This window comes from Saccopteryx leptura, chromosome 10 (genome assembly GCF_036850995.1).
Source record: "Saccopteryx leptura isolate mSacLep1 chromosome 10, mSacLep1_pri_phased_curated, whole genome shotgun sequence".
NCBI lineage: Eukaryota > Metazoa > Chordata > Mammalia > Chiroptera > Emballonuridae > Saccopteryx > Saccopteryx leptura.
This window is the reverse complement of record NC_089512.1, coordinates 76,880,141-76,906,000: the sequence shown is the minus strand read 5'-3', so window position 1 is coordinate 76,906,000 and position 25,860 is coordinate 76,880,141. Positions and strand designations below refer to the sequence as shown.

The window sequence follows — 25,860 nt, the reverse complement described above, 5'->3', positions numbered from 1 at the left end:
TCAAATTCCAGCTGTACTTAGCCAGCAGCTGATGGTTTCCTCCTAAAGCAGGGGTTGGGAACCTTTTTGCCTGAGAGAGCCATGAATGCCACATATTTTAAAATGTAATTCCGTGAGAGCCATACAATGACTCATGTATGTTACACATTATCCAATAAAAATTTGGTGTTGTCCCGGAGGACAGCTGTGATTGGCTCCAGCCACCTACAACCATGAACATGAGTGGTAGGAAATGAATAGATTGTAATACATGAGAATGTTTTGTATTTTTAACGTTATTATTTTTTTATTAAAGATTTGTCTGTGAGCCAGATGCAGCCATCAGAAGAGCCACATCTGGCTCGTGAGCCATAGGTTCACGACCCCCTCCCTGTCCTAGAGCCTGTCATATTTTGAGTTCTGAACCTTTTTCTTCTATTTTCCCTCTTGCTCATTTCATTAAAGCCACACAACAGACAGAATCCCTTTGTGCACTGGCTGTTCTCTCTGCCTAGGCAGGCGTCCCCAAACTACGGCCCGCAGGCCGCAATGCGGCCCCCTGAGGCCATTTATCCAGCCCCCACTGCACTTCTGGAAGGGGCACCTCTTTCATTGGTGGTCAGTGAGAGGACCACTGTATTTGGCAGCCCTCCAATGGTCTGAGGGACAGTGAACTGGCCCCCTGTGTAAAAAGTTTGGAGACCCCTGGAGAGCGTTCTCCCGATGTAGCCACATGGTTTACTCCTGCCTTCAGGTTTTTAATCAAATGATTCCTTCTTAAGGAGCCTTCCTTTAAAATTTGCATTTTCTAAACAGTATTCAGGAGAGATCTCATTGAGAAACATCATTCAAATATGACTAAGTTGTTATTAGCTGAAAGGCATGTGGTCTAAAATCTTCAATTAATAGAGAGCAGTGAAGAAATGTTCCAGACAGTGTGGAAAGCCAGTGCAAAGGCCCTGGGCTAGTATGATCTGGAACAGCATGAGCTCTACTGGAGAGTCACAAGTAGCAGTGGAGGAAGCTGCAGATGCTGCAGGAGCCCACTAATCCAGTCCTCAAAGACACTGGCAACTGGAACTCTGGCCCCACTCCAGACTTACTGGATTAGAATCTACAGTTAACAAGCCCCCCAGGTGATTTGCCTGCATATGAACTTTTAGCAGAACTGTCATAAGTGTTCTCCCATTCAAAGTGATGACCTAATACCCAGATATTTTTCACTGTCACTCCCTTCCTACCCTCCCTGACAAAAAGCAGAAGGCCAGCCCTAAACCCAGTAATTTTAAATGTCTAAGGGAATTTTTTTTTTTTTACAGAGACAGAGAGAGAGTCAGAAAGAGGGATAGACAGGGACAGACAGACAGGAACGGAGAGATGAGAAGCATCAATCATTAGTTTTTCGTTGCGCATTGCAACACCTTAATTGTTCATTGATTGCCTTCTCATACGTGCCTTGACCGCAGGCCTTCAGCAGACTGAGTAACCCCTTGCTTGAGCCAGGGACCTTGGGTTCAAGCTGGTGAGCTTTTGCTCAAACCAGATAAGCCCGCGCTCAAGCTGTCGACCTCGGGGTCTCGAACCTGGGTCTTCCGCATCCCAGTCCGACACTGTATCCACTGAGCCACCACCCAGTCAGGCTGTTTAAGGGAAAATTAATAGTTTTTTTCTTATAAACAGTTTTAGGAAATTCTGAGAAACTAAAACAATCATTGGTTGGTTCCTTGTTTTGGGGGTAGCACAGTTATTCTTTCCCAAAAGACCACCACATCCTGTCAATACACCTCTGAGTGTAATACTGTGTTCATTCGTGTGTGTGTGTGTGTGTGTGTGTGTGTGTGTGTCTGCGTTCAGATTAATTCCATGATTCTTAGTTATTGCATAGGTCTTGTCTGTATGTTGATTTCTTTTTTCTTAAATAACTAAAGCATTGAAAATATTAGGTTATTGCCTGACTAGTTGGTGGCACCGTGGACAGAGTGTCAGCCTGGGTCGCCGAGGACCCAGGTTTGAAACCTCAAGGTTGCTGGCTTGAGCGCGGGCTCACCAGCTTGAGCAAGGGGTCACTGGCTTGAGAAAGGGGTTTCTAGCTCAACAGGAGCCTCCCAGTCAAGAGCACATATGAATAGCTAAGGTGCCACAACTATGAATTGATGTTTCTCATTTCTTTCTCTTCCTCCCTATCTGTCCTTATTTGTCCCTGACTGCGCACCCCACTAATAAAGAAAAAAAGAAAATATAAGGTTATTAACACACTGAAAAAAAAATGCAATCAATCATATGATTATCATCTAATGATTTAATGATCACATTTTTAATCCAATTATGCATGTTTGAATCTTTCAAATTTTCTTTAATTAAAGATTGCCTTCTGGCACTGCTATCGGAAATAAGAAATTGAACAGAATTGAGCCAGATATAATTTAATGTTGAAAGGAAGCTGCCAGGATAACTGGGCCGCGCTGGGCTTAATGGTGGACCATGACTTGAAAGCTCTCATACAAAATTTTCTAATTGGTAAGAAAATTTTAATCATTTTCAGATATACTTCGTTTGCATTCAAATAGGTATTTCTCTTTTCTAAATAAACCTCTCCTAACTGATTATTCATATTGTCATTCAAAATGCTTAAAAATGAAAGACAGAGTTGGGTGAAATATAGACTACTTAACACAGTGTGTATTTAATATAAAAGTCATACATTATTCATTTCTGCAATTTGAATAACTTTGAATTTAGCATCCCTGTTCCTCATCTTTCTCTTTGATGAACAATTAATTATTAAAATATGATATTGTCTGCATACAGCACTGGGATCCTTGAAAGTAGAATATGAGATTCATTTCTTTTGAATTCTTTTATCTAATAATGCACAGTACCTGTTCATTATGGTATAATGAAATGAGTGGTAATATAACTAGAGTGTTTCAAATATTTTTCTCAACTAGTTAAGTGGCTGGGATAGGGGTGTTTTTAATTCAAATTACTAATTAAGATAAAAGTTAGAAGCAGAATGCTATGATCAGGACGGGTTTGAAGTCATACTGCCCTTTTATAATAAGATTTATTTAATAAGCACTTGAATGTACTTCTCTTGTGCCTAAACCTGTTACTATGGTGATTCATTCACTACTCAGAACCTCAGTGTGTGAGTGACACTATCAGAACCCATTTTACAGGTGAGGGGTCCATGGTGGGGGGATTTGATAAGTTGTCTTCTGTCAGACCTTTAAGTAGATGAGTTAGGATCTATATCTCGGGGGCCTACTTCTAGCACTTTTCTCCACTTTACCAGATCTACATTTGTTTAGATTTTCCTACTTGAATGGATTGAGTTTTTAGGTGAAAACTGCTATTTTCCTTCTTCCCGGTGGCTGTACTCAGGAACTCCTATTTTGGGGTCCAGCCAGTTGAGCACCTAATAGCTTATGTGAGCTTTGTGGATAGTGCTAGAAATATAGGGCTACTATTTCTAAATTTATTACTGAGTTAGAATTAAGCTCCCCATTTGTCAGCGGAGCGCTGCCTGTGAGACTCAGCAGGAAATGGTATTTTCAGGAAGATCAGTAAAAATTTATGTTAAATTTGAACTTAAAAAGCTGAAGGAGGAAAGTAAATAACTTAAAGAGTTAATTTTGTAATGTGATGTTCACAAAAGAAATTATCATAGTGATGGAAGCACCTGAACATGTAGTATGACCTGCCCCCCCCCCCAATTCTCGTTAGGACTACTAAGGTGACTTTCTAACATTTGCCCCCAATCCCCATCACAGCTTAAAATAAGAGAAGTAAAATGTGTCCTGAGGGCCAAATCAATTCTACTGCCTATTTTTGTATGGCCCCTAAGGTAAAAATGGTTCTTACATTTGAACCCTAATTAAATGAAATGGCATTTCTCCCAAATAGAATCCCATTCTTATTATAAAAGTCCCAGATTTTTAAAACTGTCCTCAGTGATTATTAGCATTTTGAATAACGTTAATAAGGTTGTGGAAATGTGTTTGTTATATAAGTAACTATATAACAACGTCGATTTTGCCTCTAGACCTGCAAGACCTAAAATATTTACTATCTGGCACTTTATAGAAAACATTTGCTAATCCCTGGCTTAAAACACAATATGAGTCAGCCTGCTCTCAGCCAAGTGCTTGCCTTGATAAATCAGGGTTCACAGGGCACTGTGTTAAGCCCCTTACATTATTAGCTTGTTTAATTTCCACAGCAACTCCGAGGAGTCCATGTTCTCAGTATTCCCATTTTATAGATAAGGGATGTAACCGAGAGGGGCAGGTCTTTCTCTATGGTCACACAGTTGTTAAATGTCAGTTGGTACCAAAGCCATGCTAGAACTTTGGCAAAGAAAGGTAAAAAATTCTAATCTGTGCTGCTCAGATTGATGAAGAGTATATCAAATAAGATGTGGCTTTAAGGCATTAGTAATATAGAGTTTAAAAAAAATGACACATATACAAACACTTAAAGAAAGAACTTTGTTATGTAAAGTGTACATGGCTAGGCCTTGGTAGTTTAGAGCAGTGGTTTTTAACCACCAGTCTGCAGTTGAAAAGGACTAGTTTAGAGGAATAATAACAATAATGCAAGTAACAGTTAAATACGAATACTATTTATTGTTTATGGCAGGTTTTCTATTTCCAAGCTGTTCCTGAAACTCTTTCTTGTGATAACTTAATTTTCACAACAGCCTGGGAAGGTTTGGGTAACCGAGACCACACAGCTCACAGATGGGAGCGTTGGGATTTGAACCAGCAGACTGGGCATCTGCTCCCTTCACTGGCTCCTGCAGGAATGGAGATGTGAGGTCTGAGGACTGCCGCAGTTCAGTTTCAGTTTTCAGCACGAGTCTGTTTTCCCTGACCCATGCTGACTGCGCAGATTCTAAGGGGTTTCCTTGAGGAAAGAATCCCATCCGAGCGTCGGGACTCTCCTTCAGCTTTTCACCTTGACTCCCTTGCAACCTTGGTCTTCCATCTACATAGCTATAAAATTAAAGAATTGGACTGATGTGGTGGTCTGCAGTGTCCCTGGGTTTCCAGCTTGGCTTCTGTGTAAGATTTTGTTAAGAGAAAGGGTTCTTTCACTCCTGAAGCGACTTGACTTGGACTGTCTAAGGTCCTTCCGGTCTCAGAGCGCTGAGATCCAAGAGCAGAGATGGTGACAGAATGAACGAGATTGAAGCCCCTCAGCAGGTCTGCCATCCGACCACCCATCTGACTGCACCTTCTCGTCATTTCTAGCCAGAATCAGCCCTTGGGTTGGTCAAGGGCAGACTAGCCCTGTTTTTTAGCAGTGGTCACAGCTGCAATTTCCATGTGTCCCGACTCCACTCATGAGCCCATACAAGAACTTGCTTTCCTGATCATGCTGAAACAGGCTTCGCTTTTGAAATCTAGTCTCCTAAGGTTGGTAGCGTAGTGTTTCTGCTTTATCTTTTATGTCCTTTGTAGCCTGGTCTCTCCCTCAAGGGGGTGCTTTGCCTCTGTGGGGCTTGAAGGGACCGTCTGGGTACTTCCTATCTGCCTACAGTGTTCTTCACTGCAGCCCTAATGTTGGGTCAGGCCCTTCAGGGAAAACTCTAAAGATTTTCTGCTTCTTCGTTCTGGAGCCCTTGATGCAGGCAGGTTTGTGCTGCACTGTCACTCCAAGTTCACTTAGTTGGCGAGGGCAAGCCCTACGCACCCTCAATTGCTTTGGGCCTTGTGTTGACTATTTACACAGCTCAGGAAATGCAAGCAAAGGCCAAAATATCTCCTCCCCTTAGCTCAGCGGTACTCAACCTGTGGGTCGCGACCCCGGCAGGGGTCAAACGACCAAAACACAGGGGTCGCCTAAAGCCATGGGAAAATACATATTTCCGATGGCTTTAGCTGCTGAGAAGCCATACTACCATCTGCAGCAGCGCTATTCAGCTTGAACGCAAGCCATTATGGACGTGCGTTCCAAACTGAATGCCTGCGGTCATGCGCAGATGTGATTGCATCATCCGTCCGGGGCCTAAAGCGGGGTGGGGGGGGGGGTGTACAGGACGCTCCACAGTCCATAGCAGCACGGCTGCTCGTCCATAGCAGCACATTACATGTGTCGGGGCTTGCTGACGTCATCAGTGGGCGGGTGCAGCAAGCGCGGGAGGACAGAAGCCTAGGAGGCGGAGAGGCAATGAGAATACATGATACATATCAGGTATTTACATTCCGAATCATAACTGTAGCAAAATTACAGTTATGAAGTAGCCACCAAAATTTTTTGGTTTGGGGTCACCGCAACATGAGGAACTGTTTTGCGGGGCTCACGGCATTAGAAAGGTTGAGAAGCACTGCCTTAGCTGAACCACCCCAGGAAAGCTCGAGTGCAGAGACCCCCCCCCCCCTCACTAAGCTGCTGGGAACCAGGTTTAAATGAAAGCCCAGACTTGTCATTGGGCAGAGGGACAATTCCATTATTATATTGGGCCTTTTGTCCAACAGAAACCACTTTTGTCATTTTGATTATAGAGCCCTATGATTTGAGGACTTCTGCATTTATTGTTATTATTTAATTCTTCTTTTTAAGTGAGAGGAGAGGAGATAGGCAGACTCCCACATGCACCCCAATGGGGATCGCCCCCAGCAACCCTTGTCTTGGACTGATGGTAGAGTCAACCAAGCTATTTAAAGTGCCTGAGGCCAATACTCAGACCAACTGAGTTATCTTATCTTACCAGGGTGGCTACAGCAGGAGAAGAGAGAGAGGAGGAGGAGAGAGAGGGGAAGCGAAGCAGATGGTCACTTCTGTGTGGCCTGAGTGGGGATCAAACCCTGGACATCTGAATGCTGGGCTAATGCTGTATCCACCAAGCAAAACAGCCAGGGCCTAAGTTTTGTTTTTAAAAAGCCAATTCTAAACCTATATAAGAGTTAGCCAAATTTCTGATTCTCATGGTTAACTGCTGCTACTTCACTATTCACTAGTGACCTTGGGCTTAGTTACTTAACTTCTCTGTGCTTTATTCCCACAGATATAAAATTATAGTATTAAAAGTATATACTTCAGGCCCTGGCCAGACGGCTCAGTGAATAAAGTGTTGACCTGGCACACCAGAAGTTGGAGGTTTGATCCCCAGTCAGGGCATGTATGAGAAGCAATCCATAAGTGCACAACTAAGTAGAACAACTTAATGAAACGAGTTGATACTTCTCTCTTTCTCTCTCTCCCTTCCTCTCCTTCTCTCTCAAATCAATGGAAAAATTAAATATAAAAATAAGTATATATTTTATAGGGTCTTGAAGTGAGAGAGGGCAGTAATGGTTTAAAAATAATAGAACCTGGATCCAGTCTACCTGGTGTTGCATTCGAGTACTGTAAACTCTTAGTAATAGTGAGACCTCTTCACAGGACCATTTTAAGTATTAGATAATTTAATAGTTATAAAGCTCTCAGAACTGGGCCTGGTACATTACAGTAAGTGTTACTTAAATGTTTGCAAAATGTTTTCAACTCAGAATGGTGCTTGGCATATACTAAATATTAAGTTTTGTTCAACTAATCTCTATTAAAAGAAATGCAATTTTAATTATTCCAATACAGTTGATTTCTATTGGAGTTTTTGCACCATTCCCAGTTACATAAACCTTTTGAGTTTAGGGATACACATTTGCCCAGATACTTGCACTCTCTGTTCTTCAAAGAAGAAGAGGGAGGAGGCATGAGGCTTGGGAAGAATATTCTTGTAGGCTCAGGTGTGTCCATGAAGTAAGGTGGATCCTGCAAGACCTCCAGGAATGTGCTGGGGCCCAGGAACATTGAGGCCATTAAGAAGTTAAGGACCGGCCCTGGCCGGTTGGCTCAGCGGTAGAGCGTCGGCCTGGCGTGCGGGGGACCCGGGTTCGATTCCCGGCCAGGGCACATAGGAGAAGCACCCATTTGTTTCTCCACCCCCCCCCTTCCTCTCTGTCTCTCTCTTCCCCTCCCACAGCCAAGGCTCCATCGGAGCAAAGATGGCCCGGGCGCTGGGGATGGCTCCTTGGCCTCTGCCCCAGGCGCTAGAGTGGCTCTGGTCTTGGCAGAGCAACGCCCCGGAGGGGCAGAGCATCGCCCCCTGGTGGGCAGAGCATCGCCCCTGGTGGGCGTGCCGGGTGGATCCCGGTCGGGCGCATGCGGGAGTCTGTCTGTCTCTCCCCGTTTCCAGTTTCAGAAAAATACAAAAAAACAAAGAAGTTAAGGAGCCTGACCAGGAGGTGGCGCAGTGGATAGAGTGTCGGACTGGGATATGGAGGACCCAGGTTTGAGACCCCAAGGTCGCCAGCTTGAGCGCGAGCTCACCTAGTTAGAGCAAGGCTCAACAGCTTGAGCCCAAGGTCGCTGGCTCAAGCAAGGGGTCACTTGTTCTGCTGTAGCCCCACGGTCAAGGCACATATGAAAAAGCAATCAGTGAACAACTAAGAAGCCACAACAAAGAATTGATGTTTCTCATCTCTCTCCCTTCCTGTCTGTCTGTTCCTATCTGTCCCTCTCTCTGACTCTCTCTGTCTCTCCCACAAGAAAAAAAGGAAAAAAAGTTAAGGAGAGCCATTAGCAGGACTATAATCTCCCAAAAGGGGGAGGAAGGAGTCTTGGACTTAAATTCAGGTCAGGGCTAGACCTTTGGATACCCAGGTAGAGACTAGATAGATCCTTCTCTGACTTGAGATAGAAGCTGGATGATCTACTGAGCCTGACTGGGAGAATTACAACACAAACCTAATCTATGTTGCACTGTTTCTTCCTGCCTCAGGACCTTCACACATGCTGTTCCCAAGGCCTAAAGTGCTCTTCTCCTCTGTTGCCCCCACCCTTGAGGATTTACCTAGTTCACTTTAGTTCCTTCGTTAGCTGAGTCAGACCATGCAGGCTCCCATGTCCACATGCCCGGGTTCATACCTCAGTGTTGCCACTTAGGAGCTGTGTAACCTTGGGAAGCTATTAACAACCCTTTTTTCTACCTTGTTGTCCTCATAGAGTTATTGAGAATTATCATTGTTAGGTCCCAGCTTAAATGTCCTTTCTTTTGTAAAAGTAAGAGGCCTGTTTCCAGGACCTCCGTTTCTCAGTCCATGGTCATTCCTGAGTTAGGGTTCACTTTGATATCCATAGGCCTTGGATGAAAACAGAATGGGATGTAACCAACTTTGGAGCTACACTTACCCTTTGATTTACAGTTCCTTTTTCACGCTGATTCTCGTGTGGTGCCCCAAAGTTTGCTTGACGAGTTATTTATTCTTCAGTACCAGCAAGGAAAGGGATCTCTGGTGACACACGATTGTGAGGTTTGGGGTTAAACAAAGTCAAACCATTGCACTTCTGCAGGACTGTTCATTTCTGTCCATTTCCTGGCAAACAAGGGAGGGACTGCAATTTTGCCCAGCGTTGTCCGTCATGGAACCTGTTCTACCTGAAATACAGTGCCATGCAGGTGTCTCAGAACACGCTCTGGGAAATGCTGCCTTGTTTTCTGGGCCTTTCCCACCCCCAATCATTAGTGCTTCTCAGGATGGAAACACACATGGGGCTTGTGATGTGGCCTCACACACAGAGCCTGTGCCCGGGTGTGTGCAGCCTGGTACAACTTACAGTGTTCTTTTCTTCTGCCTCTTCCCCACAGAGAAGGAGACCTTTCTGGATCCTTTCGTCCTCCGGGACCTCCTGCCTGCATCCCTGGGCAGCTATTACCGGTACACAGGTTCTCTGACCACCCCACCGTGTAGTGAAATTGTGGAGTGGATAGTCTTCCGGAAGCCCGTCCCCATCTCTTTCCACCAGGTAGATATTCAGCCCCCAAATGGGGCATCTGTGTTTATTTGTTTTGTGTTGTCTCAACTCTTTAACATTGCTAGATAGTGGGGGGGTGTTGGGGGGGGGGGTCTTTTGATTCTCATTGATTCCTTAATTTTTTTTAACAATCATGTTTCTGAACTAAGAATTGTAAAATATAAGACATGGTTTTTCAGCTACAAATTAACTAGCTGAAGAGAATTGCAGGCATGAAATCGGGGATTGTATAAGCATTTTATCTTGAGGTGCTAACAGCTTCCCGGGTTTCGGCACCAAATGTTGGAATCCATGGGAGACCGAAAGAACAGAGTAACAGGCTTTATTGAAAGGAAGAAAGGAACCCTGCCGGGCACTTCTCCAGGGAGAAGAGCACCGATTACAGACTAGGGGCAAATTATATAGTGTTTGGGACAGCCTGGGGGGATACTGAGGCAAAAGTCCTGGTATGTTCCCTTTTACGGTTTTAGGATTTCAGCTTTCTGGAATGCTCCTTCTTGGGGCAGGTTGACCAGCTTCTTGGAATTCTTGTGCCTCAGGGGCCATGGTCCAGAAAGGGTGAGGTCTGACAGATAAGCAGAACATCAAGTGGGCAGTTTGGAATTCCTGTATCTATCATTTCTCAACTCTGTGCTTACATATAAAAGAAAGGCAGTTATTAATTTTATAATATATGGTGAGGGGTGACAAGGAGAAAGAGGACAAAACATTGGAAAATTATTGCTTCTTCTGGAGAGAACTCAAGAAGGGAACCTTGCCAAGCCAAGTCCCTCATCCAGTTAAGGAGGTCGTCAATTTCCATGCTGCGAGGTCTGAACCAGGTGATGTCCTCGAAAACCTGAGTGAGGAAGTAAAAAAATCTTGCGAGGTAATAATTGTTAGTTGCTTGCTGCAAGTACGGATTGAACAGGGTGACATGGTGATACACGGTCTCCTGGATGAGCCTCATGAGACGTGCTGGTCTGGTTCCTCTAGAATGGGAGGACATGTGGAGATTTTTAGAGACAGGGAACCTGTTGATGTAAGTTTTTAGAAGGACTGAGTATGTGTGGTTTAAAAAGAAGGGGGTTTGGAGAACATTCAGGAGGGAACTTCTCGGGCTGAGGGGTGGCTTCTTCCTGCTGTCATCCCTACCTATTTGATATTTCCCTCATGAAGTTCTCCTTGGGGTATTGGGGAATAGGAGTGTAGGAGCATTTGATTGTAGGTAATCCTAGAGATTTCTCTCATCCGGGCCTGTACGAACCTGATAAAGAATGGGACAAGTATTTGGAGATCAGCAATGCAGAGATAAGGAGGGTTGTATAGTTGGGGGGAGGGTGAAAGTTCTTCCATGGTAAAGTTAGAGATATTCTTTCCTGGCATCCCTGGAGAGAGAGCAGTTAGCTTGAGCTAAAAGAAATGTTTCATGTCCGTTTGGAGGCTCTTCTTCAGCCAAGAAGACCCAGCGATCTTGTCCCCTTACTATGTGAAGGGTAAAAAGACTGAGAAGCGTTAAGAGGTGAATGCTATTCATTCTCCTAGTTCTTCACAGATATGGGAGAGCTTTAGGGTTAGGGGACCTGTAGGAGTTGAAAGATAGGATTTAGGAGGTTTGCTGATATAGGGTTTCAGATTTTTCTGTTTCGCGAGGGCAGGTTTCAGGGTTGGTGTGTAGGGTTAGTTAGATTTTTCCAATTTTCTGATTGGTGAAGGTCTGCATGCAGTTCTGTAAGAAACTTGTGAACAAATGTAAGAGGCAGGGTCCAACAGTTCGAAAAATAAATAGGAGAATGAGTGGACCAATGAAAGGCAATAGTCAAGACACCCAGTTTGTGCAAAACCACTGATTCCATGCTTACGAATTCGCTGGGCTTCAGAGAGAGAGAGAGAGAAAGAGAGAGAGAGAGAGAGTGGGAATAAATCAGGGCAGTGTGGCCAGTCCCCCTGTCCCTAGACCTACTTTTATAGAAATTTTTAAAGCAACAAGAAAAGAAATTACCTATACAGCTCGTTTAGTCCTTATATTGACGGGTAGTGTACTAGGAATTGAAAGAGGCTCATGGGGTGGGATGAGGTTGATATTTGGGGTGAGATAGAGTAGGGTACAGGTTTCTGTTCAATTAGTAGGGAGACACATATAGGTGTGGGTCCCACACAGGTAAAAAGCCCCTGTTTGGTTGATACAGGATGAGAGGTGGATAGAGAATTGATGGACAAGGGGTTGGTTTTGTCTGTCAGACTCTGAACTCCAGATGGTCAAGGTGGAGGAAAGTGCAGCCCTGACTAAGGGGGAGAAGACATGGTCAGAGGCCTGCTTTGAGCATTGCAACCGTGTGGTAGGGTAGTGAGCTGTGTGGTGGGATAGGAGTATTTATGTTGTGAAGCTGTAAGAGTAGGGGGTTTTGTGAATTGAACAGGATTAGAAAATCATTCATTTGTTTTTGGAGAAACTTGATAGTTGACTTGATGATTGTGATGGTTTTTCGGAAATTGGATAGTCATTGTGGTGTTGCAGAGGTTAGAAGGGCAGTGACCCACTGGGACAGTATCTTGAGCAGTAAAGTATAAAGGGGCAGGTAAAAGCAGGGGTGTTCAGAGTGACTAATTAAACATTTTTAAAAAACCAGTTTTCTGACTGTTCAAATTCTTTTTTCTCGGTACAAATCTCCTACTACCTGCACAAACCTTCTACAACTTACATAAACCTTCAACTTTCATAAACTTTCTTATTCAGAAATAACTGGCCCTCATAACAACTTGCTTTTTCCTTTTCCTTTCAAAAGTATTTCCATACCTTATACCTTCTACTATCAAAACCATATAATTCTTTTCTAGTCAGAACTATTGATTTTAAAATCTTTAACCTTTAGTGATAATTAAGTTGACTTTCTTTTTACCCTAGTTTTCCTTTTCCCAAAGTTTGATTAAAAGAGTCCTTAGTTTTTTCATATATTCGCCACACATAGACCAACCAGCTTCCGGTTTGTGGTTGGAGTAAGGCATGCTGTTTTTCTACCGTAGCAGCAGTGGGAGTTGTCAGGATCATGGTGTGTGGACCCTTCCATGTGAGAGTCAGTCCTTGGGTGATGTACTGCTGAAAGCGCCTCTTGGACAGTCTTTGAACAGTTTGCTGAGTAACCTGTAAATCCTGAAAGTACTTAGGGAAAGGGTGGTTACATTTCTACACTTTGCAGCTAGAGTTTAAGTTCTAGTGACCACTGCTTCCAGCTGGAATTAGCAGCAGGTCCCAGCCTACAATAGGCATGGGGCATTGAGACAAGGAATAAAGGAGATACTATACATTAAATAAAGTAACAAAATCAGACTGTAAATACCCACATTAGGGAACTTTGAGGGATAAATAAAATTCAAATATTTAGGCAAGGCATAGTAGATGGCCCTTGTGTTTACAAGAAATGTAATCAGTTTATCTACTACTTGGAAGAAATACCTTAGGCTCATGAACGATGTCCTTGGGCCTTCAATGGCAATTCCCAGCATGCTGGGCAAGGTCAGGTCACAGGTAGCTGGAGCAGGGCTAGAAGAGACTGAACCCTCCCTCCATGGAGCAAGGGGGCAGCTTACCTTCTCATGTCCCTCTTTCCACAGCACAGACTTGTCAACCAGTGGGGCCAGGATGCCTGGCAAGCTGCAGTTCAGTGACCTTTCTTTCCACTCTAGAGCAGGGCCCTGATGGAATCCTATGAAGCCCTTTAGGGCGCTGGAGTCTTTAAGAGCGTATGCCAAAAGCTGGTATTTTCTGACCTCTTTGGGGCCTTATTTGCCTTTTCTGTTACTTCTTTGGCCATTATAGACCTTAAAAGCCATGCTCAGAAGATCTCAGTGAAGGGCTTGACTAAGAGAGCAAAATTGGGAATCCAGTGTCTAAAGAAGCCTATTAGACTGAGGAAGGAAAGGATTTGATTTGCAGTGGTAGGTGGTTGGAGACTGCAGAGGGTCTGAGTTTGATTTAGGGTGAGACCTCAGGTGGTGGGGTTAAGGTGATGCCTAGATAGACTATGGACTGAGAATGAAGTTGAGCCTTAGCAGAGAAGACACAATATCCCTTCACAGTGAGGAAGTTAAGAAGGGTGGAGGTGTGTCTCCTTGAGGCAGGCAGGGAGGGGCTGCAGAGGAGTAGGTCATCTACATATTGTAAGAGAGTACTAGTTTTGAGATTGCATGCTGCTAAATCCTGAGCTAGTGCTTGTCCAAACAGGTGTGGGCTGTTTTTGATCCCCTGGGGTAAGACAGTTCATGTAAGTTACTGGATTGCATTAGTGTCCAGGTCAGTTTAAATAAAGGTAAACAGAAAGTAAGAGTCAGGGTATAGAGGAATGGTAAATAAAGATGGCATTCTTGAGGTCTAGGACCCTGAAGGGAGTGGTGTTTGAGGGAATGTGTAACAGTAACTTGTAGAGATTAGGGACTACTGGATGGAGGGGAACTATCGCCTCATTGATTAGATGTAAGGCAGGGGTCCCCAAACTACAGCCCGCGGGCTGCATGCGGCCCCCTAAGGCTGTTTATCTGGCCCCCACCGCACTTCCGGAAGGGGCACCTCTTTCATTGGTGGTCAGCGAGAGGAGCATAGTTCCCATTGAAATACTGGTCAGTTTGTTGATTTAAATTTACTTGTTCTTTATTTTAAATATTGTAGTTATTCCCGTTTTGTTTTTTTACTTTAAAATGAGATATGTGCAGTGTGCATAGGGATTTGTTCATAGTTTTTTTTATAGTCTGGCCCTCCAACGGTCTGAGGGACAGTTAACTGGCCCCCTGTGTAAAAATTATGGGGACCCCTGATGTAAGGCTTGTACGAGGCAATAAGCCCCTGAAGGTTTTTGAACAGGAAGGACGGGGGTATTGCAGGGAAAGTCCATGGGATGAGTAAGCCTGGTTTAAGAGGTGGGTAATTATTGGTTTAAGGCCTTAGAAACAGACACAGTTATACATTAAACAAAGACTTTAGATACACATTATGAATTAAGGAATTTAAATGAGTGTGCTTTACTTGTTTCAATTAAAATTATACTAGAGATATTTTCTGACAAACAAAAAGACAAAACAGATTACTCACTCACACAGCTCAATAGACAACTTTGCTTTTTTAAGCTTTTTGAGATGGCAGGGAGTTGTCAGCGTAGAGGGGAGGAAGAGAAAAAGCAGACAGATGGACAGTGTGAGCAGCTGGATGGAAAGAAGGAGGGTCAGAATCTTCAGGAGGAGGAGGAGACTGAGGTATTAGTGGTGGCGCCACATGGTTAGAGGAGTCAAAAGATTTAGTGTTCTGTAGAGAGGGGAGAGGACGAGGGGTAGTGGAAGGCACAAGGCACAGTCAGTCTCTGAGGAGGAGTAAGGATGGGTCAAAGAAGAAAAAAAAGACAGCTGAAGCCGGTAGGGTAGGGGGAGGGGTCAAAGAAGAAAAAGAGACAGAGCTGCCCATCTGCAAGGAGGGAGGAGGGGTTTAAGAACACAGTGGAAAAGGGAGGGGCCCCTGGCCAGCAAGGGAGGAGAAAGAGAGTGTGGTATTTGCAGGTGAATGAGAAACAGGTTTCTGCAAAGGGAGGGGGCTTTCTGGAGGGAAGAGACTCAAGTGGGAGAGATTTGCAGAGGGACCAGAGAGGGGTCCCAAGAGAGGGGTGCCCTCGGGGTCAGGCAGGAGGGGGAGAGAGTTGGGAGTCTGCGGAGAAGGAAAGATTAGGAGCAGAGGTTTTAGGTGAGATTTCTTTGGCCAAAAACGGCCTGAGTGGTGGAACAGAAGTCACAGAAATTAAGGACAGGAGAGAAGGGAGAGGAAAAACCTGCATGTAAGGAATCTCTGATGCTCTCCTCGTCTGGTGGCAAAAATTGTCAAGATCTCTTAGGATATTGTAATCAAGTGTCCCGTTTTCAGGCCAATGAGAGTCATTGTCTAGTCTGTACTGAGGCCATGCTGTGTTACAGAAGAAGATTAATTTCTTTGGTTTGAAGTCTGAGAGACCAAGTTTGGTGAGGTTTTTTATGAGACATCCTAGAGGGGTCTTGTCAGACGGCTTAGACTCTGAAGAGCCCATAGTGGAGACAGGTGAGCAAGAGGGGGCGTCCCCGCCTTTTGTCACTGTCCCAAGAGGAGAGAATCTTCGTGTGGGGGAGTCATCCCTGATAGAGGTCGTCACCACCTGTCAGGGAGCTCTGAGGACGAGAAGTCCGAGAGAGTGGAGAGGTTTGGCTAGGCGCCTAGTCTTCTGTGCTGTCCACTGAGACTGAGTCAAACCCCTCAAAACGTGAGGTGTGTCAGAGAAAACCATCCAACCAGAAAGGGGTGTTTTTAGAGAGAAATTTAGAGGCCAACCGGGGAAGGGGGAGGGAGAAACTCCTTACCTTTCTGGTCCAGCAGGGGTTCAGGACAGGGTTAGACTGCCGGCCAATCGACCTACAATTACACGTCCAAACAGAATCAGGGAGTAAGCCCGGGATGAGCTGCCACTGCCCATTGCTTCCCTGGTTGTAAGTTTGGACGGCAAAGAGGGATTGTCCAGGCAGTTAGTACCCTGTCCCAGGTTTCAGCACCAAATATTGGAATCCATGGGAGTCCAAAAGACCAGAGTAACAGGCTTTATTGAAAGGAAAAAAGGAACCCTGCTGGGCACTTCTCCCGGGGAGAAGAGCGCCGGTTACAGATTAGGGGCAAATTATATAGTGTTTGGGAGAGCCAGAGAGGATACTGAGGCAAAAGTCCTGGCATGTTCCCTTTTACGGTTTTAGGATTTCAGCTTTCTGGAATGCTCCTTCTTGGGGCAGGTTGACCAGCTTCTTGGAATTCCTCTGTCTCAGGGACGATAGTCCAGTAAGGGTGAGGTCTGACAGATAAGCGGAACATCAAGAGGGCAGTTTGGAATTTACATATCTATCAGTGAGGAGCCGCTGTATGTACCCTGACTTCATAGAGGAGAGACACAGAGTGCAGTTACTTACTGATTACCAAGTCATGATGTCTGATCCCAGAGATCATGCTTGAACCTGCTGAACTTTCTGAATGTTCCAGGAAGAGAGAGTTTTATATACACAAATGAATAAAAGGAAAGCGCCCTGATAGAGCTCTTTCTGGCACCAAACGTGCTGCTAAGCATTGTACATATGTTCAGTTTAATTGCAAAGCAATGGTGAGAGATGAGTGTGGCACTAAAATTGGATACATACAACATCATGGTGTGGAAGGAGTGGGTAACATGCCCAGGGATTCATGGTTTAGAAATGTTGAAGCCAGAAACTAAGCCTGGGTCTGTCTGATAATCAAAACGCTTATTTCTAACCTCTTCACTGAACTACTTACCTCTGAGTGTGGACTGGGCAATTTTCGTAAGAATGTGAATTTAGACTAAGTTGATAACCGTGGGTAGGAGTTGCTGAAGTAGACATGACATTGGGGCAATGTCAGAGGAAGTGGAGCCTCAGGGGAATTAGGGGCCTTGGGGGCCTCATCAGGAATACTAGATGAAAGGGGGAAGTTCTTGGAGGGATTATCTAAGTGGCCAAAAAATGTCGCCATACACTATGGTAGAAGTGTGGATCTCTTCTCTACAATTCCAGAAACAGAGCCAGGGACAATGAGCAGGATTTGTAAGAAAGGGATGTGAGCCATTAACCAGCAATGTCTAAAAATGGAAAGTTCCTATCTGGCCATTCATAGAAATGTCTCACCATAGCTTGACATCCAGGGGTAGAGATGTCGTACTGGGATGGAGGAGATTTTGCAATGTTGTAATTATAGCAGTAATATGACTGAAGGCACTGGAAATGAGATTATGAACCTGACCGGCCTGTAAAATAGTCCAAAGATTTTCCCACCAAGAGAAGAGACTGGAACAGGGAATACAGGAAATAGCGTTGGATGATGTGCTGGTCAGATCTGTTTTGGGAACAAGAAACAGAAGCCACTTAAAGTGGCTCATGTAGAGGCAGTATTTTCAGGAAACAGAAGTAGGGGCTTCCTGAGGCGAAGCCATTGTGACCAGGAATGTAACTAGAAAATGAGGTATGTGTTTACTCTTTCAGAGGGGCCACATGGACTCTTAAATAATGGAGTTTCTGCTATGGCTTTGTGTTTCTGTACTTTTGCAAAATTCTGACCCCTTCTCTCTCAGTCCCCCTATGTCCCAATATGGTTATTCTAGTACCATTGACCTTTCAACTCAAGGATCAGCTACCAACGGACAAGTCTGGGTCTTATGTCAGAATAGTATTCAAGAATAGATCCAGTAGACATTAGCCAACCAACAAATTGGCTGGTCTTGGGTCATGTACCCAATTTGAATAAAGCAGTAGAGTTATGGGTAGCATCCTGAGATATTGGGGTTGGCCCTGTGGGGGTAAATGGAGCTGATTGTTAGGAAGGAGCAATGTGCAAGGGACACCATACCCCACTACCATAGTTAAGTGGTGTGGGGCCAGGTGAAACATTTACTTGGCCTCACTGCTTTTGGCAAACATTTGACTTTCAGATTTTTTTTCATATTTTAATTCTGCTCTACTTTTTATTTAAATTTTTTTTCATTTTAAATTCAATAATTCTGTTCTTATCAAAAAAGAAGAACTAGCAATTTGGTTTCTGAACAGAATCCGCCAGCCTCAAGGAGATAATGAACTATGAAGCATTTTCTTCCTAATGGTGAAGCCAGCATTGTTTTATTAAAATAAAATTACTACCCACATGTTTAAATCCTGAGGGTTGGAGGAGGAGCTTTGAAAAGGAACTCTTGTTGTGGATTAAGATAAATGCTTTCATCTTTAAAGATATAAAGGCTTGGAATAATGAGGTTAAGAAATACAAGTCCGGCCCTGTGAAGGGCAGAGACAAAGAGTGGTAGTTGTGAACTTGGGGGAGATAAGGACCCTTAACACATACTGGGTTTTGCCTCAGTCTCAGAGTTTTAGGCTTGGATGTCTTGTCAGGTGTTTGTCAGAAGCATTTTGACATTTGGTAACTGGGCCTTTCGATGTTAAGAACTCCCTGCCACCCATATACTCAAAGAGAAGCAATGATGAAAGAGTTTTTCTCTTTGACTTTCAGTAGGTGACTTCTCTAGCTGTTAATTATTGTTTCGAAGAAATAGAGACTAAATAAATTAGTTATATCGGCTTCCCCATGTCTTTACTCTAAACCACATTTAGATACTTTACTTTTACCAGGCACAGCTTCATACACCCCTTTCTGCCTCCCAGGGAGGAAATAGCTCCTTTTTATGGGGCCAGACTGGATCCCTGCTGGTGAGCTGCATGGAGGTCACAGCTGTGTCAGCCGTCAGAAAGGAAGGCATTCGCCAGCCAAGTTTTATTGCCTCAGACCTTCCCCCTGGCACTACCAGAATTCTTTCTGAAGTTAGCACAGCATGTTCATTTCAGAAAAGTGAGTGGCCAGTTTGGAAGAGTCAAGTGACAATTCCACGTCCGCTTCTATGAGAGAGAGGAAATTCCGGTCCTTCCTCCTTCCCACTCTGTCTCATCTCCTGTCTCCTGGCTCCTCTCTAACACAGGGAGCGTGTCTGCCTCAGTGAGGGCGAGGGCACGCTCGCTGTAAACAGAGGGTCAGCGCCAGCAGCCAACTTGTGTGATGTGGTTTTCTTTCAAACCTTCCTGACTAAATATGAGCGACTACTTAACTTTATCTCTTTTGTTCGCTGTTGTGAGTCTGCTTGGACATTCACACCAGCCCTGTAGCCAGGGAGCCCTGACTCTGGCTGTGGCAATCTAGAGCTACAATAAATTCGGTGTTGCTAATGATGTCATTGTAAAGCCAGAAGCCAGGGCCAGGGCCACTATCAAAGCAGCCTTCAGGCCCATGCAGGTTCGCATTGGATTCGGACAGTCAGTGAAGAAACAATGGAGCCACAAACTGGTGGGCCATAGTCTTTAATCCTAGCTTGCACCCGGCGGGCAAGTAAAAACACACACTGGGCTCCAAAACCCACTCACATTCAGTGCTCACAAAGCCACTGACTTATCCGAGTTTCCTAGAATCAAAGGTTTCTAGCTCACCAGCCTTATTCTCCTCAGTTCCCCATCTCCTTCCTTCTCCAGCATCAAACTGCACAAACTGGCATCTCACTCAGCACCCCGCCATCTTGGCTGCTTCTCCTGGCCTACTCCACATGGCCTCCTTCTGCTCTCTGCTCTGCTCTCTTCTCTAATCATCCCAGGAACCAAGAGCGCAAGCTCCCCGCTCCGTCCCCATTTTATAGTGTAGAAATCCAAACCCTTAATCCAATATACAAAACAGGGAAGTCTCTAATACAAAAAGTCACTTCTCTGAGGCATGATTGGATTGTACCGCCCTACATCAAAAAGGGTAGGAAAGGCTTAATCCCAAAACCAAGCCCCAGGCTACAAGGATTCTGCCTGCCTTTAGCCCACCCCCAACACACATTAATATCACCTGGGCGACGGCCTCCTGGTGTCATCGTTAACAAAGTGAGCATAATACATTTTATCTGCCCAACAGTCATACATAGGCTTTGTTGGCCAGCAGTCAGGACAGCTCATGTGGCTCCACTAAGCATGTGCTGTTAATACCAGGCAGCAATCATGCCATGACTGTCACCCAGACAGAATGGTGGCACTCAGTCCTGGTGTGGCAGGTCCGAGGAGCAGGGCTAGGACATTGAGACTGGTGCCTACACTATGTTCATGACCACTCAGAAAACAATCATCTTGAGCCCAGTATGTATTTTATTCCTGTGCTTCTTGGAAACTATGAGAAAGGCAATGAATGTTTAAACATGTCTAGTTTGTTTTGTTTTGGATGTTTGATATCCTCCCCCCACACAATAATAGGCTAGAATGGCTAGGAAAGACTTGTTTGCATGACTTTTTTTTCTTTTTTTTTTGTATTTTTCTGAAGCTGGAAACGGGGAGAGACAGACAGACTCCCGCATGCACCCGACTGGGATCCACCCGGCACGCCCACCAGGGGGAGACGCTCTGCCCACCAGGGGGCGATGCTCTGCCCCTCCGGGGCATCGCTCTATTGCGACCAGAGCCACTCCAGCGCCTGGGGCAGAGGTCAAGGAGCCATCCCCAGCGCCCGGGCCATCTTTACTCCAATGGAGCCTTGGCTGCGGGAGGGGAAGAGAGGGACAGAGAGGAAGGAGAGGGGGAGGGGTGGAGAAGCAGATGGGCGCTTCTCCTGTGTGCCCTGGCCGGGAATCGAACCCGGGACTTCTGCACGCCAGGCCGACACTCTACCACTGAGCCAACCGGCTAGGGCCTGACTTTTTTTTTTTAACCAGTGTTTTCTCTCTCACAAACAGTACAACAACTCTTTTGAATTAAGACCATATTTCACTGGAGCCAAACTGCTTGAGTTTTCACTCCTGGCTCCATTGTTCAGACACATTACTCCACCACTCTGCTAACTCTTTGCCTCAGTTTTCATCTGTAAAACGGGGTGATGATAATAGCCCCGTGACAGAGCCATTATAACAGTGCATGATGGAATGTGTCTAGAATGTTTGGACTGGTGCTGGCTCTGTAGGGTGTGCACAGAAGATACTGGTGGGTTTTTTGTTACTGTTAGGAAATGATCATCCCCAAGACTGCATTTCTAGTAGCCACAGTAAAAATGTAAAGAGCAACAGGTGAAGTTAATTTCACTGTATCTTATACAGCCCGATATTTTGAAATTACTATTATTTCAACATGTAGGACTGGCCACATTTCTGGTGAAGCAGCTACATATGGCTACTGGTTGTTGCAGCTGTAATGTTGATGACAAGACCATAATAGCTAATGAATCACTTGATTCAGAAAATTTCTATTCAAATACTACATAATGGGCAATGCATGTGAATAAAGCTTTTTTAAATGGTGGGGTGAAGGTGTCATTACTAATCCATACCACAGAGCTTTCTTTGTTAATTATGGTTAAATCCGTTTTTTTCTGTGAAAGGCCTTTCTATAGTCACCTTCATGAAAAGCTGTAAAGTTGTGTGTAGCTATGGGGCAGGGGGATATGGTCCTGTAGTTAACCAGCTATTCTTCCATTTTATTTTGCAGCCATGTTTCAATAAGTAAATGCTTGGATGCTCCAGGTTATTGAGAATTTAATATTCCATTATCATTGTCTCGTTTAACACCGAGCCAACACAACAGCACCTCCCTTGTCACCTCTCAGATATATGGCGAAACTAAAGTGTCTCCTTGACCTTAGGTGTGACATTTCAGTTCCTGGTGCTTATCCTGGAGTTTCTCATTGTGCTTACAACAGACGCTGGAGTTGTCTAATTGCCATTATATACTCATTCCACAAAATACTGTGCATATCCACCTTGTCATGACTCATAATGTTATTAACTTTAATTTTCTCTCATTTCTCCCTTCAGCCACTGTGGTCCTCACCCCACGTCTTGTGGACGAGAACTCTCGCTGCACACAGTGGGTGTGAATAGATTCTAGTTTCCCTTTGATTCCAACCAACAGATTAAAACTAATTATTCTCTATAATATTTGTGTAATAAAAGCTAAGTTGAAATTATTTATATACACTTCCAGCTAACACATTTGCAATTTAAGGTAGAAATTGTTCTTGAAGCAGCACCAGTTAAAATGCAATTACAGCTCCCTGAGCAGGGATAAAAGAAAGAAATGTTTTACATGTTCACTTCAAAAGTTAAAAAGTCACCCTAATATTACAGAACTGAAAATTTTCAGTTATTTTTACTAAATGAGAACAACTTCCTTCATTATGTTAAAGCAAAGATCACTTCTTACGTGTGTTTACGACCTGTATCTGGAAAACAGTGAGGGTCTGACACATGGGCTCTGTCAGGTGGTGGCGGTTCCCCTCACGCCACCATGGGCATGCCTCCCGGTTTTTCCCACATTGGCCACAGGCTCTTTCTCACCAGAGCACCAGAAGTGCTGAGAGATTGATGCCCATGCGTGGTCTTTTGCGATTAGCTAAAAGGGAGTGTTTGGGGCACCACCATGCTCAGTTTCTCCTCACAGTATGACTCTCCCAGTGAAGAACGCTACGGGCCTGATGTGGGTTTGTCTTCAAGCAGCTGAGAGCATGAGGAGGAACGTTCCCTCTTGGCTCTTAGGTGATCTTGGGCAAGTTGTTTGATGTCTCAAAGCTCAATGTCCTCACTCGTCAAAGACAATAATGAGGTGATAGTACCACCCACCTCCTGGGGTGTCTGTGAGGATTGAGTAAGAGAAAGAAGCACAATGCCTTACATGTCATAAACACTCAGTAAGTATGAGCTGCTGGTGTCGATGACATAATAATATTGTTACAAATAATTTTAATTTAATGTTATTTTAAACCAAAAACAAGTTAGAAATCAACATAGTGTTTGTAAAGTGTGTAACTAAGCCCATGGCCCATGCGGGCTGGTGTATGTTGTGAAGAGGAAGAGGAGGGAGAGCAGGTGGAGCAGTTCATGCTGGCTGGGAGCTTCTAGTGCAGTCACGGCTTCCACAGGCCTCAAGAATAGTGATGATAGAAATAGTCATGATGATAATACTTACTGAGTACCTCCTGTGCCCTGGAGTAATGCCAGACATGTTAGAATCAGTAACTTGTTTAACAGTAACAAAAACCACATGAGGTAGGGGATGTTATCTCCATGATACAAGTAAGAAAATTAAAGCTCATCAAGGGAAAAAAAGAGATTAAAAAAAAACTAAGAATAAAATGGCAAAAATATAACAATATACTTTAATAAAAGTAATATGAATGACTTTGGGGCAGTTATTTGGTAAAATAAGGGTTAACCTTACACAAGCCCTGCAGTACCAAGACAGTCAATCTGATAACCAAGGTAGCTACTAAGTGACTAATCAGCAGGTATGTAGTATAAATACCATGATCAAAAGTATGATGCACCCTGGGCAGGGCAGAGCAGGATGCTGAGAAACTGGATCACAATCCTCAGAACTGTGTGCAACTTAAAATTTATAAAATGTGTATTTTTGGAATTTTCATTTAATATTTTGGGACTATAGAGGAATATAGGTAGCTGAAATTGCAGAAAGTGAAACCATGGATAAGGGGGATTACAGTAATGGATGGCTGGTTTAATGGCCTGGTTTTCTTGCATTCTAAAATAAAATCCATTTAAATGTAAAAATATGCAAGTTTTGTTACTATCCTTATTTCTCAAAATAGGTCTTTAATTTTGACTGTCTTTAATAAGTAAATCATTTGAACAATAAGGAAACATATTTGCTTGTTTTATAGATCACCATAAAATGACTCTATTAAAAGATTGTCTATAATGTTCAGTAACAATATTTAGACATAAGTTAACACTATTTTCTTAGCCAGTGTACCTCAATAGTGAGAGAAAACACCTAGTAGTTATTTTGTTAATCTAGAATTAATTTGAGCAAGAAATGCTAAGGGGCCTGTTGTAAACAGATCAAAGGAAAAAAAGAATATAGCAAAAGAGGAATATAGTTTTAAAGAATAAAATGACAATAAACAATTACAAATCAATAACCTTAAATGTAAATGGATTAAAGAATCCGATCAAAAGACATAGGGTAGCTGCGTGGATAAGAAAACAGGACCCATACATATGCTATCTACAAGAGACACACCATAAAACAAAAGATGCACATAGACTGAAGATAAAAGGATGGAAAAAAATATTTCACGCAAATGGAAATGAAAAAAAAGCTGGGAAGCAATACTTATATCAGACAAAATGTACTTTAAAACAAAGACTATAGTAAGAGATAAAGAAGGTCACTACATAATGATAAAGGGAGCAATCCAACAGGAAGATATAACCGTTATAAATATCTACGCACCTAATATAGGTGCACCTAAATATATAAAACAGACTTTGATGGATTTAAAGGGCGAGATCAACAGCAATACTATAATAGTAGGGGATTTCAATACCCCACTAACATCACTAGATAGATCCTCAAGAAAGAAATTTAACAAAGAAACAGCAAACTTAAAGGACATACTAGATCAACTTGATTTAATAGATATTTTCAGAACCTTTCACCCTAAAGCAGCAGAATATACATTCTTTTCAAGTGCTCATGGTACATTCTCTAGGATAGACCACACATTAGGGCACAAAGGCAGTGTCAACAAATTTAAGAAGATTGAAATCATATTGAGCACTTTCTCTGAACACAATGGCATGAAACTAGAAATCAACCACAACAGAAAAACTGAAAAATACTCAAACACTTGGAAACTAAATAGCATGTTATTAAATAAAGAATGGGTTAACAATGAGATCAAAGAAGAAATTTAAAAATTCCTAGAAACGAACGATAACGAGTATACATTGACTCAAAATTTAAGGGAAACAGCAAAAGCACTCCTGAGAGAGACATTCATAGCATTACAGGCATACCTCAAGAAGCTAGAAAAAGCTCAAATAAACAACTTGACCCTGCATCTAAAAGAACTAGAAAAATAACAGCAAGTAAAGCCCAGAGCTAGTAGAAGAAAGGAAATAATAATGATTAGAGTGAAAATAAAGGACATAGAGGCTAAAGGAACAATACAGAGGATCAATGAAACCAGGAGCTTGTTCTTTGAAAAGGTAAACAAGATTGATGAACTTTTAACCAGACTCACCAAGAAAAAAAGAGAGAGGACTCAAATAAATAAAATTAGAAATAAGAGTGGAGAAATAACAACTGACACAACAGAAATAAAAAATATTGTAAGAAAATACTATGAAGAACTGTACACCAAAAAACTAGACAACCTAGATGAAATGGACAAATTCCTTGAAACATATAATATTCCAAAAATTAATCTGGAAGAATCAGAAAACCTAAACAGACCATTTACAACAAATAAGAGTGAAACAGTTATCAAAAAACTTCCAAAAAAGAAAAGTCCTGGGTCTGATGGCTTCACAAGTGAATTCTACCAAATATTCAAAGAAGAACTAACTCATATCCTTCTCAAGCTATTTCAAAAAATTCAAGAGGAAGGAGACTTCCAAGCTCCTATTATGAGGCAAGTATAATTCTGATTCCAAAACCAGGCAAAGACAATGCAAAGAAAGAAAATTATAGGCCAATATCCCTGATGAATTTAGATGCTAAAATCCTCAACAAAATATTAGCAAACCAGAT

At 43.3% G+C, this 25,860-nt stretch overlaps 1 protein-coding gene across 5 annotated transcripts in view; it reads left to right on the top strand.

Moving 5' to 3' along the window:
* PTPRG (protein tyrosine phosphatase receptor type G) overlaps positions 1-25,860 on the top strand; it is a 908,944-nt gene that overhangs the window by 743,115 nt on the left and 139,969 nt on the right. For all 5 annotated transcript variants that reach the window (XM_066351766.1, XM_066351767.1, XM_066351768.1 and 2 more), the window contains one exon: positions 9,614-9,771. In XM_066351766.1, the coding sequence (XP_066207863.1) occupies positions 9,614-9,771 (158 nt within the window). The remainder of the gene's footprint in view (positions 1-9,613; positions 9,772-25,860) is intronic.